We start from the raw sequence: 15,573 nt of genomic DNA, 5'->3' as shown, positions 1-15,573 counted from the left end.
GAATATCGGGACCATCCCTAGTCATAAGAGATGTCAGAGCCGAGAAGGAGCCTAGCAGAAGCTTCCCCGGCTCTTGAGTAACAGGGCAGGTGGCAGTGGGAGAAGCTGTGGTTGCTGACAATTGCAGCGTGGCAAAACCTGGATAGCCAACATTAGTGATGTCATTAGCGCCACCCTGAACATAACATCAGCTGTGCCCGGGGAGGCCAAGACCACCACAGATGATACAGCAGTGTAAAATTGGCCAACTGCAGACCAAGTGATAATAGGTTAAAATGTACACGAGACAAAAAGCACAGGCAGGTGTTTTACTACAAAAATCAAGATGAAATAGTACTGTAAACTTGGCAGCAGCAGGAGCATTTTAAATGAAAGGCTATGCCCAAATATACTAGAGCAATGGTCATCAACCCTGTCCTCAGGGCCCACAAACATGCCAGGTTTGCAAGATAACTGAAATACATCCCAGGTGATATCATTTGCTGCTCAGTGATTGCAGTATTCTAGTCTGCATCTCTCCAAGGTAATACATAAAACCTGGCCTGTTAGTGGGCCCTGAGGACAGGGTTGATGACCACTGTACTAGAGACAATGAGCACAGGCTGCGGTTTTTAAACGCTGAGGCGGCATGTTTAACTGATACTCAGTAACTAGTAAATGTTCTACTTTGAGCAACCTAAATTCAAAACAAGGGCCTAGCAACATAAAATTACATTTACAAAACCCCCAAAATGCCATCCCTGAAACAAAATACCAAGAAAAAAGTGTAACATTCAATAAAGGCCCTTTTAACATGCAGGAATAAAAACCAAAATAAATGAAAACCTCCAAATACTACCTCTTCATACAAAAGCCTTGCTGCTGCTGCAAAAAAGCTTGCTATGGACAGGACAGTAGGTAAACGTGACAGCTGACCTGTTTCCTAACTAATTCTAAAGCTCTTTTCACCATGCTTACCTTAAGGCAAATGTATACATTATATATATTTTTTAATACACTTTTCCTTTAGATTTACCAAAACCATATAATTGAGGTAAAATCTAAACACTTTAAACTTGTATGCAGTCAGGCAGGCCCTTGCACTACATAGTTGACAGTAAAGCTAAAGGAAATTGAATTTAAAAAATTGTATAATGTATACCCAGCCGTATCAGCTCTTCTAAGCCTGCTGGGCATAGTTTAATGACCATACAGTGAATTAAAGTTTTTAAAAAAGTCTCCTAGGTGAATCTACACAAAAAATCTACACCAGGACTGCAAATCTCAAACTCATGGTAGTGATAAACCCAAAGTCTCATACCTACTGCTAAACTGTCTATATTACTCTAGAATACAAAATCAAATTAAGATTAATGACAGCAACATTAAAGTCCTAAAGCAGAAGTCCGGTCTAAGCTTAAACCTGCTCCCACCCCCATCCCAAGCCCTATACCAACTACCCTGCAAAGGAAAGATGTTTATATTTACCTAACCTAACATTAAACCAGTCTGGTCGCATGATCTGCTCCCAGCACCAGCTTCAGGGGAGAGGTGGGACAGCCAACAGATACCCTATAGTAAGTCTGAATGACATCGCCACCCAGACTCTGCAGCTGTTATCTATGCTCTCTCCTCCTCCCTGAAGGTGGTTGCTCTGGAGATCATGTGACTGGACGGGTGTGCCCTTAGATTAGGCAAGTATACACACATTTTATTTACAGGCTAGTTAGTATAGTGGCAAAGAGAGGGGGGAGGGACAAGTATAAGGCTTAGAATGGGAGTGGGAGCAGGTTTAAGCTTAGACAAATTTAGACCAGACTTTCCCAAAAAAGAAGACTTCTACTTTATTCTTGTTGCTCATTTTTTTGAACATTAAAAAAATAACAGCATTATGTTCCAAATTAAGCTATCCTGCTTGAGGGGCTACTATTAAAACACAGCTGAGTCAGGCTCCAGCACTACAGGCACCCACTGGAAGCAGGGAAGGTACAGGGGATTCCTTTGTAGCAAGAGAAGTATCTGACCCGGGGCTGGCACCATCCCAGTGAATTGGGCAGTGGTAACTTCCAGTGTCAGAGAGCAGCTAACTGCTGATATAGTATGCTTTAATGAAGCTAAAAATTAACATTCTGCCTTGGAAATGATTAAGCACTGCCAATGTAGGATACATTTAGAACACCTAAGAGTCTAGGTCAGCAGCAATCAGCAAGACAATCAATGAAACAAACAAGCATAGAGCAGAGTCAAGAACATAAATTGCATAAGAAGTCCAGTGTGTGCTGAGCCAGTGTTATTTTGTACCCAACAGTGGCCCCCTATTAAAAATAGCCAAGACAAAAAATGGCAAGGTACAGCAAATGTAAAGATGTAAGTAAAATTTGAAATACCCTAACCTCATTAAAGATCAGCCACCGTTAAATATAATTTTAGCAGTGATAAGAGTACAGATGTAAACCTGGCTATCCTGCATGCATGGTTTCAAAAAGCAAAACAAGGCTAATTTCCAAAGGCTTCTTAATTGCAAATAAAAAGAAAAAAAAAACAACATGAGTAGGGATAATAGTGAAGTGTCATAGTAATGTCAGTGACATCTTTGTTGATGCTTTACTACCTTAACTCAAGGACAAACTACATGAATGTACTATTCTTTTTTTCCTGTACTTCACTGAGAATCATTAGGTAGGTCATTGCCTCAAATGAGTGTAATTTTTAGAAATTGTTTGGCCATTGGTTCTGCCATGTCATATTTTCTAACAGGTCTTTGCACTCAGAATTGAATATATCTACGTAGATAGGTATATATATGTTGGTACTTTGATGTTAAATACCGGGGTTATGGAAGCAGATAACTGCCATAACCCTGGTATTTTTTTTAAACAGCAGGTGGTCAACTTTAAGATAAAAGTGGTCTTTGTGGCAGATTCGCCGCAGGATCACTTTTATCGGCAGCAAGAGTGGTGCATCCTGTCGCATCCGGGTCGGAGCCGACGGTAGCGGCAGAGACGATCCAATGTTTTCCCCTGAGAGGCTGGAAGTCGAGCGAGGGAATGACGGCCCCCACTCGACTCCATACCATTGGATGATGAAAGCGATGTCAAACGTCACTTCCGCCCAACGGCCTTAAAAGGAACAATTTTTTTTTTTTCAATAAAAAAAAGACAGGCATTTTATTTTATTTTTTATTACATTTACGTGCAAATATGAGATCTGAGGTCATGTCATGTTTTTTTTCTATTACAAGGGATGTTTACATTCTTGTAATAGGAATAAAAGTGATCCAATACCAGTTTTTTTTAAAAGGACAGTGTAAAAAAAAAGAAAAATAAATTTAAAAAAAGTACAATAAATAAGAAAAAAATAAATAAATAAATAAATTTAAAGTGACCCGTCCCGCCATGCTCACGCGCAGAAGCGAATACATACGCAAGTCACGCCCGCATATATGTAAATGATCTTCAACACACACATGTGAGGTATCACCGTGATCATTAGAGCAAGAGCAATAAATCTAATAAAAGACATCCTCTAACTCAAAACTGATCACCTGTAGACATTTTTAAACGTCGCCTATGGAGATTTTTAAGTGCCAAAGGTTGTTGCCATTCCACGAGCGGGCGCAATTTTGAAGCATGACATGTTGGGTATCAGTTTACTCAGCGTAACATTATCTTTTTACAATATAAAAAAAAAATGGGCTAACTTTACTGTTGTCTTATTTTCTTAATGAAAAAACGTGCAAAAAAGACCGCTGCGCAAATAAGGTGTGACAAATAATTGCAACAACTGCCATTTTATTCTCTAGGGTGTCTGAAAAAATAATAAATATATATATATATATATGGTTGGGGGTTCTAAGTAATTTTCTAGCAAAAAAAAATAGATTTTTACATGTAAACAACAAGTGTAAAAAATAGGCCTGGTCATTAAGTGGTTTCAATGAAATCTTGGACAGATATATTGGTTTTAAACTGTGCCAAGAAAACAAAAACATGAAAGTGAAACACAAAAAAGCATTTGGTACACTAATGCCCCGTACACACGAGCGGAAATTCCGCAAGCAAAAGTCCGATGAGAGCTTTTGGTCCGAAAATGCGACCCCGTGTATGCTCCATCGGACTTTTGCTGGCGGAATTCCAGCCAGCAAAAGATTGAGAGCATGTTCTCAATTTTTCGGTCGTAAAAAGTTCCGATCTGAAATTCCGATCTTCTGTACAAATTCCGATGCGCAAAATTCCTACGCATGCTCGGAAACAATTCCACGCGTGTTCAGAAGCATTGAACTTCATTTTCTCGGCTTGTCATAGGGTTGTACGTCACCGCGTCCTTGATGGTCGAAAGTTCAGCAAGCTTTTGTGCGACCATGTGTATGCAAGCCAAGCTTGAGCGGAATTCAGTCGGAAAAACCATCCAAGATTTTTCTGACGGAAATTCCGCTCGTGTGTAAGCGGCATAAGACTGCATTTGCACTGGTGCGCTGAAAAATCTGGTGTTCGTTTTCAATGTGTTTTTAATGTTTTTGGTGCGTTTTCTGGTTTCCTGGCTTCCAGCATGCACCTCTGAAACATGGACATGCGATTCAGAAAAATCCTCTTTTTAGTGTCTAGAAAAATGGTATTAATTGAGCATAATGCATCAATTAGCAAAAAAGAAGAAGAGGAAAAGACACCTTTGGAGAAGAAACTGACAAGCCAAAAACAGAGGATTCTGAAGCTGGCCACAAACATATGGTCAGCTTATCCTGATATTCTTAGCCAGGTCGAGTGAAGACCTTATACTTATGATCACAGGAAGAATTGAAAACCCTCTAAGATGAGAGATGCTGGGAACCGTCTGCCTACTTTTCTTCTTCATACCATTCAGCTTATTATGTGCACTTGGCAAGCCAAAAATGCATAATTAGTGGACTGCTAAAAGACCGGCCTGTGAATATGGATAGTGCCTCAACTACACATTCCCTGACAAAGCAGGTGAGGTGAGATAAGAAAATTTGATCCACAGATCGAGCGCAAACATATAATAAAAGGAGATTTAGATTGATCACTTTGCTGCCTTGCTATTACCAGTATATCACCAGTATAATAACATCTGATTTGTAAACAAGGTTTATAGTACTAAGCACACTGTGACTGCTCTCTGTTGATATAAATGGCCATACACCGCAGTCTACATGACAAGTATAATGAAGATATAAGCAAGAGGCAGCACTGTAAAAGGAAGTAGAAGGTAGAAAAATCACTGATTGTATCAGACGGCTAACTGTAAGCCTTACCCTGCAGCTGATGCAATGAAACACAGCCAGTAAATGTTCCACTTTACACTTCTTTTATACATGCTATATAATTTGCAATGTTGTAGCAAATAAACATACAAACTCAGTTTGCAAGCAATTCTGAAGAATTTGAAGAGCTTAATTTATTTTGTACATAGAGTCTATTGTTTTAACAATTATCTTAAGAAAGAGTGAGTCAAGAGACTAGCAATGACAATGATTCAGAGTCTGAGGGATAAACGTATCAAAAAAGAACATGAAACCTTTAACCACTTAAGCCCCGGACCATTTGGCTGCCCAAAGACCAGAGCACTTTTTGCGATTCGGCACTGCGTCGCTTTAACTGACAATTGCGCGGTCGTGCGACGTGGTTCCCAAACAAAATTGACATCCCTTTTTCCCCACAAATAGAGCTTTCTTTTGGTGGTATTTGATCACCTCTGCGGTTTTTATTTTTTGCCCTATAAACAAAAAAACAGCGACAATTTTGAAAAAAAACGCATTTTTTTTTACTTTACTTACTAAAATATATAAAAAAAAAATTTTTTCCCTCAGTTTAGGCCTATACGTATTCTTCTACTTATTTTTGGTAAAAAAAAAAAAAAAAAAAAAATCGCAATATGCATTTGTTTGGTTTGCGCAAAAAGTTATAGCGTCTACAAAATAGGGGATATTTTTATACATAATTTTTTTTTTTTACTAGTAATGGCGGCGATCAGTGATTTTTACTGTGACTGCGACATTATGGCAGACAGATTGGACATTTTTGGCGCGATTTTGGGACCAATCACATTTATACAGCGATCAGTGCAATTAAAAATGCATTGATTGCTGTGTAAATGTGGCTGGCAGTGAAGGGGTTAACCACTAGGGGGCAGTGTAGGGGTTAAGTGTGTCCTAGGGAGTGATTCTAACTGTGGGGGGGAGTGGCTATGTGTGACACGACACTGATCACCGCTCCTAAATACAGGGAGCTGTGATCAGTGTCCTGTCACTAGGCAGAACGGGGAAATGCTTGTTTACATTAGCATTTCCCCATTCTTCCTCTCTGTGAGATGATCGTGGGTATCCCCGCGGACATTGGGTCCATGCAAATCGCTTCTTAAAGGGCAACGTACAGGTACTTTAATCTGCCTGTACGTGCCCTTCTGCCGACGTATATCGGCGTGAGCCAAATGGCAAGTGGTTAAAGTGATTGTAAAGGAAAACAAATTTTTTTAGAAAAATAAAAACGTGTTAGACTTACCTGCTCTGTGCAATGGTTTTCCTCTTCTCAGGTCACCCTCCAGCACCCTGAGCTCCTCCTCTTTTCGTGTTCCCTGCTGGCGCTCCTGGATTCCCCTGGGGAGTGCCCCTATAGCAAGCAGCTTGCTATGGGGACACTCATGCAGGCTTCCTCCCAAGCCTCACTCGGTGTGTTCATTCAAACAAATAGTGTGACTCAGCCCCGCTCCTACTCTATCCCCACTAGCTGTGATTGTCAGCAGCAGGAACCAATGGATCCTGCTGCAGCATCTGAGCCAGTGAGGCGGGAGAGAGAGAGCAGCGCTGGATTGACATCAGTATGTATAAGAAGGGGGCTGGGAGCTGCACACAGAAGGTTTTTCTTTAACTTAATGCATAAAATGCATTGAAGAAAAAAAACCTTCTGCCTTTAGAACCACTTTAAAGTGGTTTTAAACCCTTACATATACCTACTGACGTGACTAGCCTCAGGAGATACACAGAGATAAAACAAATCCTCCTAAATAAGCTGTACCTGTTTATTTGCAGCCCATTCTACTCAACAGCTGTTAAAAATATACAGTTAAAGCATCTCCTAGCTTCAGGATACAGGGGGCAGGGATCTGATGTCACACTATGCACAGCACAGAGAGGAGAGCCGAGTGTAATCTGAGACCTGAGTGAAGAGAATGGAACCCCCTCTACACAGTCTCATAGGGAAATTATCACAGCTTAGGCTGTCAGTCGCCTGTGGTGTGCTGGAGTGGGGGTGGGACTATCCTCCTGGATTGCTTGACGACAGCATAGAAACTGTCAGAAGTAAATCATGCAGACTAAGAAGAGAGCAGCCAGGATTCACTAGGTGCTATAGATTGAGATAGTACACTATAGAAGGATATGCTTAGCTCATTTTTCATTTCAGAGGTGTACCACCACTTTAAATACATTAGGGGTGTAAATATAGTGGACCACTTGGACTTTTTTTTTTTTTTTTTTACTGATCAGCATTTTGTGTTTCCATCTCCTCACAAAGACAATACAAACATTTCAAGTGCATGCAAATAATTTTTTTCCTTTGGGCTGATTTTTCTTCAAAGCCTGTAAGGGCGCAGTCTTTAGTGCTCAACATCCCTCTACTACAATCACCTTTTTTATACAAAACATTTCCTTGTGTTCTAAACCTGAGAGTCGGTTTACACCATGTGATTCATATGCAGTGCGATTTGAGCTAATTCATTTTGAACAGGCTTAATCACACTGGACTGCACCAAATGCAGGTTGCATGGTACTTCCGAAGTGATCTGGTGCAGGAAAATGCAACTTGTGTTTGTGGTGTCATTAACTGACACCGACTGCAGATCTCAACTGCAATGCGCTTTGAACGCCGTGTGCGAAACATGCATGGAAGCCACATTCTGGTGTGAACGGCCATTTAAGCTTATACAAGAAGAGTATGCGTCCCCTAAAAGTGAAGAGATGTGTGGCCAGTAACTATACAAGAATATAGAGATACAGGCCTGTTGTGACCAACACCAAAATCCAGTCCTGCCTTTAACATAATTAGGTTTAAATAAAGACATCTACTTTAAGCAATAGAATAATAATATTGCAGAAAAAAAAAAAAAAAAATTTAAGAAAGGAATCCACCAATTGGCTGGCCATTTGGTGGGCTCTCTCCGCTATACGTATTTGTACTTGAACTTAACATTACAATGAGGATCTGGAATGATGGGCTTTGGGCTATAATCAATACACAGCTTGATTTTACAGAGGTTTGCTTTTTTACATCACTCTCGGATCGTTTCGAATTCATTGACAAATGCATTTGACCAGCAGTTGACCTAATGTTTCAGGCTGCCTTTGCATTACTATAAACTTCTATGGAGAGAGAAGCAGTTCTAACATGGACAAAGACCCGTCAACATAGGCCCCTGAAGTGATCTTGGAAAAAAATACTTCTATCAAGGTTCCTGAAATACGATGATGCTTTTAAATATATATGTGTCAGAAGATATGCACTCTGAAATGTGCATAATTAGGAAATAATAAAGGTGACAAAATGTGAATATATTAAGCCTTACCATAGATGCCACTTTTTTTTTTAATGGATTCCCTCATTCACGCATGCCAGGTGGATGGAGGAGTCCTCCCTGCTGTGCCATTGTACTCCTTTGTCAGAATACACTGATCAGCAGTAGCTGCTGCTGCTGATCAAAAAAGTTTTTTCAACAGTCCTGTTCAACAGAAGTTGATCATTAGATTGACTTATGTGGAGCGGAAATGGCCAAAGAAGGATCAAAATTCCGCCGGTTCCTGCCAAACTGGCCACATTTCACTCCATCTATGGGCAGCTCAAGGTGTGCTAACAAGCTATATTTAGATTAACAACAGTTTTGCCCTACAAACTAATCTACAGCATCACAACTAGCAACCCACATAAAATGGTTTATTTTCCTCCAAACTCCCCGAGCTGCTAGGGGTTGGTACTTGTTTTAAGTTAATAATTATAATTAAATTACCTTATTTGTTTGATGCCCAAGACTGATTAAAAAAATAGCCCCAACCCCTCTTTTGGAAAAAAAAAAAAAATCTAAAAATCTAGTAACTTAAAATTGCTTACTGATATACGTGTCCAGGAATAAGTTTTCATTTCATCATCATACCACTAAAAAAATAAGACGACACTCATTATCATTCAATTTTAATGTCAATAAAATATGCAGCAGAAGATTTAGCCATTACATTAAACTAACAAGTAGTGAGAAGGTGGATTTATTACGGAATGGCAGCGGTTTTTAATGAGGGCCTTTAAATCAGCAGCGCTCTAACTATTGGCTGGGCATGCCATAAATTACCCAAACAGGCACGATATCATTTATAACAGACTGCTCTACAGCAGTGCTGTACAATTCTGTGTCGGGACCCCATCTAAAAAATATGATGACAAGGCTCAACACACTGGATCCCATTCTCTGGCCTACAATTGTACAGCAATGGCTTTTTCTGATGCAGGCACATAAACATGCTCATTTCCTATTCAATCTGCAATCATGACTTTTTTTTCGGAAACAGTTACAATTTGCTGGCTGATTAAAGCAGAATGAATCCAAAAGAGGCCAAGCAATGAACAATAGCACATTTACTTCACAACAAAAGGCAAGCCTTGGACCCAATGTAAGCTGTTTGAATGATGTACTTTAAAGGATATCGACATACACTAAATTAAGAGGGGAGCATTCCATTCAAATAGGTCTTTTATAGGCTGATATATGCATAGTAAAGAGGATTTATACAGCTACTGAAACTAGCAGGCTTCCATTTTGAGTTAACCTTTATCGTATGGTTTTCAAAATCTATATGGAAATCAGGTATAGCTTAAAAGGACCAGTAAAACAAAAATGCATCAAAAATAGTTATTTCAAGGCTATACAGTAACAAAATTCTCACAGCTGTATTATAAACTTTCAAAGTAGATCTTTTTTTTTAATAAAGTTGGCAATGGTTAACACATTTTTTGTTTGAAGTCTGTGCCACATTGCTGATACCTTCCCCAACTTCCAGTCTTGAGACACAAAAGGAAGCAACAGGAGATCTCTCCAAAATAAGGGAATTCTCCTCTTAGGCAATTCTTGCACAGTGACAATTTTAGGTTTTTGCTCCGTTTCAGTCCTGGTGACAATGGTCACTAGGTCAAATAGAGATTGTAAATCTCCCCAGTGGGAAAACAGAAAGCAATAACAAGCTGACAGGGGTTCTAAACTTTCTGTACTCTATCCAAAAACCAATAAAACATACAAATTGTCTTTAGATACTTAACATGAATGACGATCTGTGATCTTCACACCTGCTGTCAGCAGCACAAGCCTACACATCAATGGACTAAAAATACATACAGCTGCATTCTTAGTCTGCTGATGTGTGGGCTTGTAACAGTATTGCATATGCCCCGTAGCAATCGCTGTTCATCATGGAGATAAATAGAGGTGCTCCAACAGCTGCTGCCAGCTGTCAAAATCAATGTAGCTCAGCAGGTGTGAAGATCACAGATTCTCACACTTGCGTAAGGGTAAACATTGAGACAGCTAGAAAGTTTTTTTTTTTTTTTATCCTACAAAAGTCATTTTAGGCTAAACGAGCTTCACCAGAGGCTGCCTATAAAGTTCAATAGGAAGTTGGCCAGGTGTAAGGAAATGTCTATGGAAAACAATGGTCATTTTGGATTACTGGTCTTTAATATTATGGTGGCTTTTCATTGCTTCTGTGCCACAGAGAAGAACAGGACATTATAGTGGGCAATATCAGCATTTGTTCATTGCAGGGCTGCTGACCAGTATTTCCCAGTTGTCCTTAGACTCCACCAAGCTTTAGGAGCCAAGAGAACCACACAATGCCATCCCTTGGTTAAAGTAAAATGGAAGTGCAAAGCTAAAAGACTCTAATCTTCTGATAAACTAAATTAGACATAATTTCTGCATGCTACAGCCAAGTCATTTTCAATCCCCACTTATATTTAGAGTATAGCTTCCCTTTAAAGCATTATAGTAATTTTCATCTATGGCTAAAATGATGGCGAATGACTTATGATTAAGCTTAATTACCTGCAGAGCAAGGGGCTTCCATCTCATATTTTTCAGTAAAGCTGGTGCTGAGGTAAGCATGCTCTGAGGTCGCTTTTTCAAAGTTAAGATAACACCACTCGGGTCCTCTCGTAGTGCATTCACCAAATTTTTCAACTGCCACCCCACCTGGTAACCAGCAAAATTATCACAATATAATTGAGGTACAAAAGTCAGAACGCAATGATCCCCAATTACATAACAGAGCAACATGGATATATGTGGCAAATCTAACCAATAAAAAAATCAATTACATACAATTATTCTAACTTAATCGTTTTCCAAAACTTTATGCAACAAGCTAACAATTACCAATGTTTTACCAGTTGACTGCTAACTATTACCTGTCATAAGTGTCCTGAATCTTCTCTAAGTACCAACTTGTCTTAACACTGCAGAAATCCTGCATACTCTTCTGTTTAAGCTTTAGGTTTTTACAGATATTTATATAGAATAAACATATTTCACAGCAATTTTAGCTATTCGAAGACCATTCACATCAGTCCTTGCCCAAAAAGAGCTTACAGTCTTAGGCTTCCAACAATCAAGCAGGCACATACATAGTTTACACAAGTTTTGGGTGGACTCCAATTTATCTACCAATTGGAGGTAAAAGAAAACGCCACATCAGTGGAGACCAAAACAAACATGGGGAGAAGATAAAAAGGGAGTTCACATGGTGTCCTAGGTGCAAGCTCAGCACTGCAAGACCACAGTGAAACCTATTGTGACAACAAGCTGCCCTATGTGAATTTATCAGTTGACATTTGTTAAAACATCTTCATATCATGTGTATTGGCCACACAAAGCCCTACAAACTTATATTTAACACTTATTCTTTCCATTATGAAAATGCTAAAACTTTTATTATTATTTATTATTTATTTCAGGTACTTATATAGCGCCGTCAATTTACGCAGCGCTTTACATATATATATTATACATTCACATCAGTCCCTATACCCTCAAGGAGCTTACAATCTAAGGTCCCTAACTCACATTCATACCTATACTAGGGCCGATTTAGACAGGATCCAATTAACCTACCAGCATGTCTTTGGAGTGTGGGAGGAAACCGGAGTACCCGGAGGAAACCCACGCAGACACAGGGAGAACATGCAAACTCCAGGCAGGTAGTGTCGTGGTCGGGATTCGAACCAGCGACCCTTCTTACTGCTAGGCGAGAGTGCTGCCCACTGCGCCACTGTGCCACTATGGCTTCTATACAATATGAATTAAAAATTAAGCAGATATTTTTGTAATATTTTTGTCCACACAAACTCCATTTGTGGGATTTAAAAAAAAAAAAAAAAAACCTTTAATAAAAATAAATACATTTATAAAAGTAGACATAAGGAAGCAGTGAGCTGCCTTACCAGACAGAAATACTTTGCTCCCTCCAACTAAACCCACAGCAGTAAAATCAGTCTGTATATGCAGTAGAGCATGTTTGTTATACTCACTGTGGAACCTAAGGGATTAATTCTGCTCATTGTGTAAAAAGGCTGTTTGATCTTTTCTGATCCTCCCCTTCTTCCACTGTCCCCAATCAATCTGCTGATAGTACAGAGCTCTTGGGGGCACTCTGCACATGCTCAGTTTGGTGTGTATTGCGAGAGCGTTTTTTTTTCTTGGGAGGTGCATGTGATCAGCTCCGGGACAATCAACACTGTCCAGACTGAGGGTTAGGGGTCCTGCAGCCTCATAGGACAGTCAGAGGAGAACGATAACTCCTCCTACAAGCTTTAACCAGATGGTGATAAAAATCACAAGACTGCTAGATACTGCTGATGAGAAAAGGTACTTAGCAGCTTATATTTACTAAAATAATTGCACTTCCATGATCTGTGTACTGTGGGAGACCAGATATAGTGAATGCAGGGTCCTGGGTTAAGTAACACTTTAAGTGTTGCATCCCACAGCCTATGTCATGGAGCTGATTTACTAAAGTGCAGTTGCACTCGTTTTGCCCAGAGCTTAGTGAATGTGATAAAAAAAAAAAAAAAAACACATTTTTGCTTACACATAAATGAATGATGGAACTCTGCAAAGCTTCACCACATTCTCTAAGATCTGAAGAAAATGCAAATTGCAAAGGGCATAGCCTATTTGTCTTTAGTAAATCAACCCTTGTGTGGTTATGGTCATTGATAGTGTTTTTGGCCCATATCTTAAGGATGCACAAAATAACAAAAAAAAAAAAAAAAAACACACTTCAAAAATAATTACTAGATTCAGAAATACAGACAGATAACGTTTAATATACATCCCATTGATCAAAAAATGCCATTAGTTACATTAAAGAACCAGTAAGAAATGCTTTGGAGGTGGAAAGTTACACATTCAAGCTCAAATTTTACAGGAAAGATTTTCATACACTTTTAGCTTTCTATATATAGATTGTTTTGTTGGCTACTTTTACTGAAGTTACCTTCTGATTATAATTTTTGTTCGGTTTGCTTTAGCGACGTTTATATTGGGAGTACTACTGACATGCAGTAAGCTCATACAAAATGCAGTTGCTGAGCATCTGTCTTAGAGAAGTACTCTAAACCCAAAAAGGACTTTGCCACACCAAATAATTTAATCCAGCCCATATTAATAAAGAAGAGTCTAAGTACTTACCTCTCCTGCTAGCCGTGTTGCTAGACACGGCTCCAATTACTTTGAATATCACCTCAAATAGTACTACTATAGGGACACCTCCAGGAGTGCCAATCACTTTGATCCCTCTGAAGCTCTCAATAGTTCCTCCTACTGACTTTATGTTACTGTGAAGTGGCAACGAGGGTCAGTTTATATGATCATAGTTATGTGTGTAGTGAGACTGATTTAGAATTTCAGCTAAGAATCATATTTCTTGTATTTCATGATTGAAACTACTTATGACAGGTTGTGGTTAAAGACACACTGGACATACTCACTCCCCCTCCCATACAGAAACCTGCTGAGTTCCTCTTTTTGTGCAAGGAAAACAAAAGTTTTGCATAAGGTTTAAAAATGTTTTGCAGAACTGTCTGATTTAGCATGCGTAGGTTGATTTTTAAAAGGTTAAAATGTTTTGTATAATGGAAGTGTACCGCCTGTTCGCTTGTGACGCAATATGCTGAAATTATATGTACACTGTATGAGCTGTATTTTACACACTTGACATATAGACACGAGTCGGTCAAGCGTGCCCACTTTTTTTGGCCAAAAGGGTGGAATAAATCTGAGAACTAGAGCCCTGTGTCCGGCAACGTCATTTACCGATATTCTGCCTTAAATCTGCTGCTTCAACTGCTTTTTCCTACAGTGATGGTACGTTAGCAGGAGGAACCAACGAGAACTGTTGGGAACCCAATTTTTTCCAGCAGTTATCCAAGCAGGACTAACAAATGAGAGCTGCAGGCAATCACTGCTTTCTTTTGCAGTGATGCGAGGTCGCAAAACTAACCAGTGAAGGCTGTGGGGAACCAAGGATACTGACACTCCTAGAAGTGCCAGCTTTCCAAAGAACTTCAGGCGGTATATGGCAATATTGTTTTAATTTTTCCATTAAAAAATAAAGTTTTCACCTTTTTAAAATCTTTTTTTTTTTTTTTTTTTTTTTGCATCTCAGTGCTGCCAATCTTCTGTAGCCTCTTTTAGCCACTTTCTGTCTACATATACTCTCTATCAGTTGTACACCAATGCTTAGGATTAACTTCCCAACAGTGACAACAGCAGACAGTGAAGGCCCCTTGAACCGCCTTTAGGGAAAGGGATCCTTGACTACTGGAAGCATGGCATCACTGTGGGTGTGAACCTAAAAGGGAAGTTAAGTAGCTCCCTTAGGATTGGCTACAAGACCTGAGGTGACTGTGTGGAGCGTGAACTCTAGGAAAAGGCTATGCTGAGGCACATCCAACTCCTCTGAGGAAATTCAGCCCTCACAAGAGTTGTTAGGCGAGTATCCCACCTCTGTTCCCAGGCCCCTCACTACACAAATCTCACAGGTGCTCTGATCCACCATACCGACTTATCCCCAGCTCCTGCAGTGTCCCAAGAACTTCAGTCAGGCATTGGATTAGTACTGGAGCCACTGGCAATGAATTTGCTAGCTCCACTCCTACAATACCCACTCTGCCCTCAGCTCTACAGGTTCATTTACATGGCCCTGACCTCTATCATTCATGGACCCCTGTTGCTACCCACACCAGAGTGTGTCTTTCAGCCATCACATCCCCTGAAAGCTGCTGCTCTGACCAGAAGGTGCCTCTCCTCTACACCCAGTAGCCTTCCTCTATGCCCATTCCTGCATGGCATGGGGCCCTTCACCACAGCTACTGGAGCTGATGGCACTGGTTTCTCTCCTACTTTCACCACTTACTCCTCTGCCCACAACCTGTGAAGGCTTAATACAGCATCTACCTCTATTAATGGATACCGCCTTCCCTATCCCAGGATTCCCAGAGCACTGCCATCACATATGAATGGACCGCAGACCTTGAACACTTGCAGCAT

At 40.0% G+C, this 15,573-nt stretch overlaps 1 protein-coding gene across 5 annotated transcripts in view; it reads right to left on the bottom strand.

Moving 5' to 3' along the window:
• Nucleotides 1-15,573, bottom strand: part of CNKSR2 (connector enhancer of kinase suppressor of Ras 2) — a 465,074-nt gene that overhangs the window by 225,900 nt on the left and 223,601 nt on the right. For 3 of the 5 annotated variants that reach the window (XM_073616493.1, XM_073616494.1, XM_073616497.1), the window contains exons 10-11: nucleotides 11,071-11,217; nucleotides 9,093-9,137 (exon numbers count right to left, since the gene is read on the bottom strand). The exons of the other annotated variants lie outside the window; for them this stretch is intronic. In XM_073616493.1, the coding sequence (XP_073472594.1) occupies nucleotides 9,093-9,137; nucleotides 11,071-11,217 (192 nt within the window). The remainder of the gene's footprint in view (nucleotides 1-9,092; nucleotides 9,138-11,070; nucleotides 11,218-15,573) is intronic. 5 annotated transcript variants of the gene reach the window in all.

The sequence above is a fragment of the Aquarana catesbeiana genome, linkage group LG02 (genome assembly GCF_042186555.1).
Source record: "Aquarana catesbeiana isolate 2022-GZ linkage group LG02, ASM4218655v1, whole genome shotgun sequence".
Taxonomy (NCBI): Eukaryota; Metazoa; Chordata; class Amphibia; order Anura; family Ranidae; genus Aquarana; species Aquarana catesbeiana.
The sequence above is the reverse complement of the archived record's forward strand: the minus strand, read 5'-3'. Positions and strand labels throughout refer to the sequence as shown.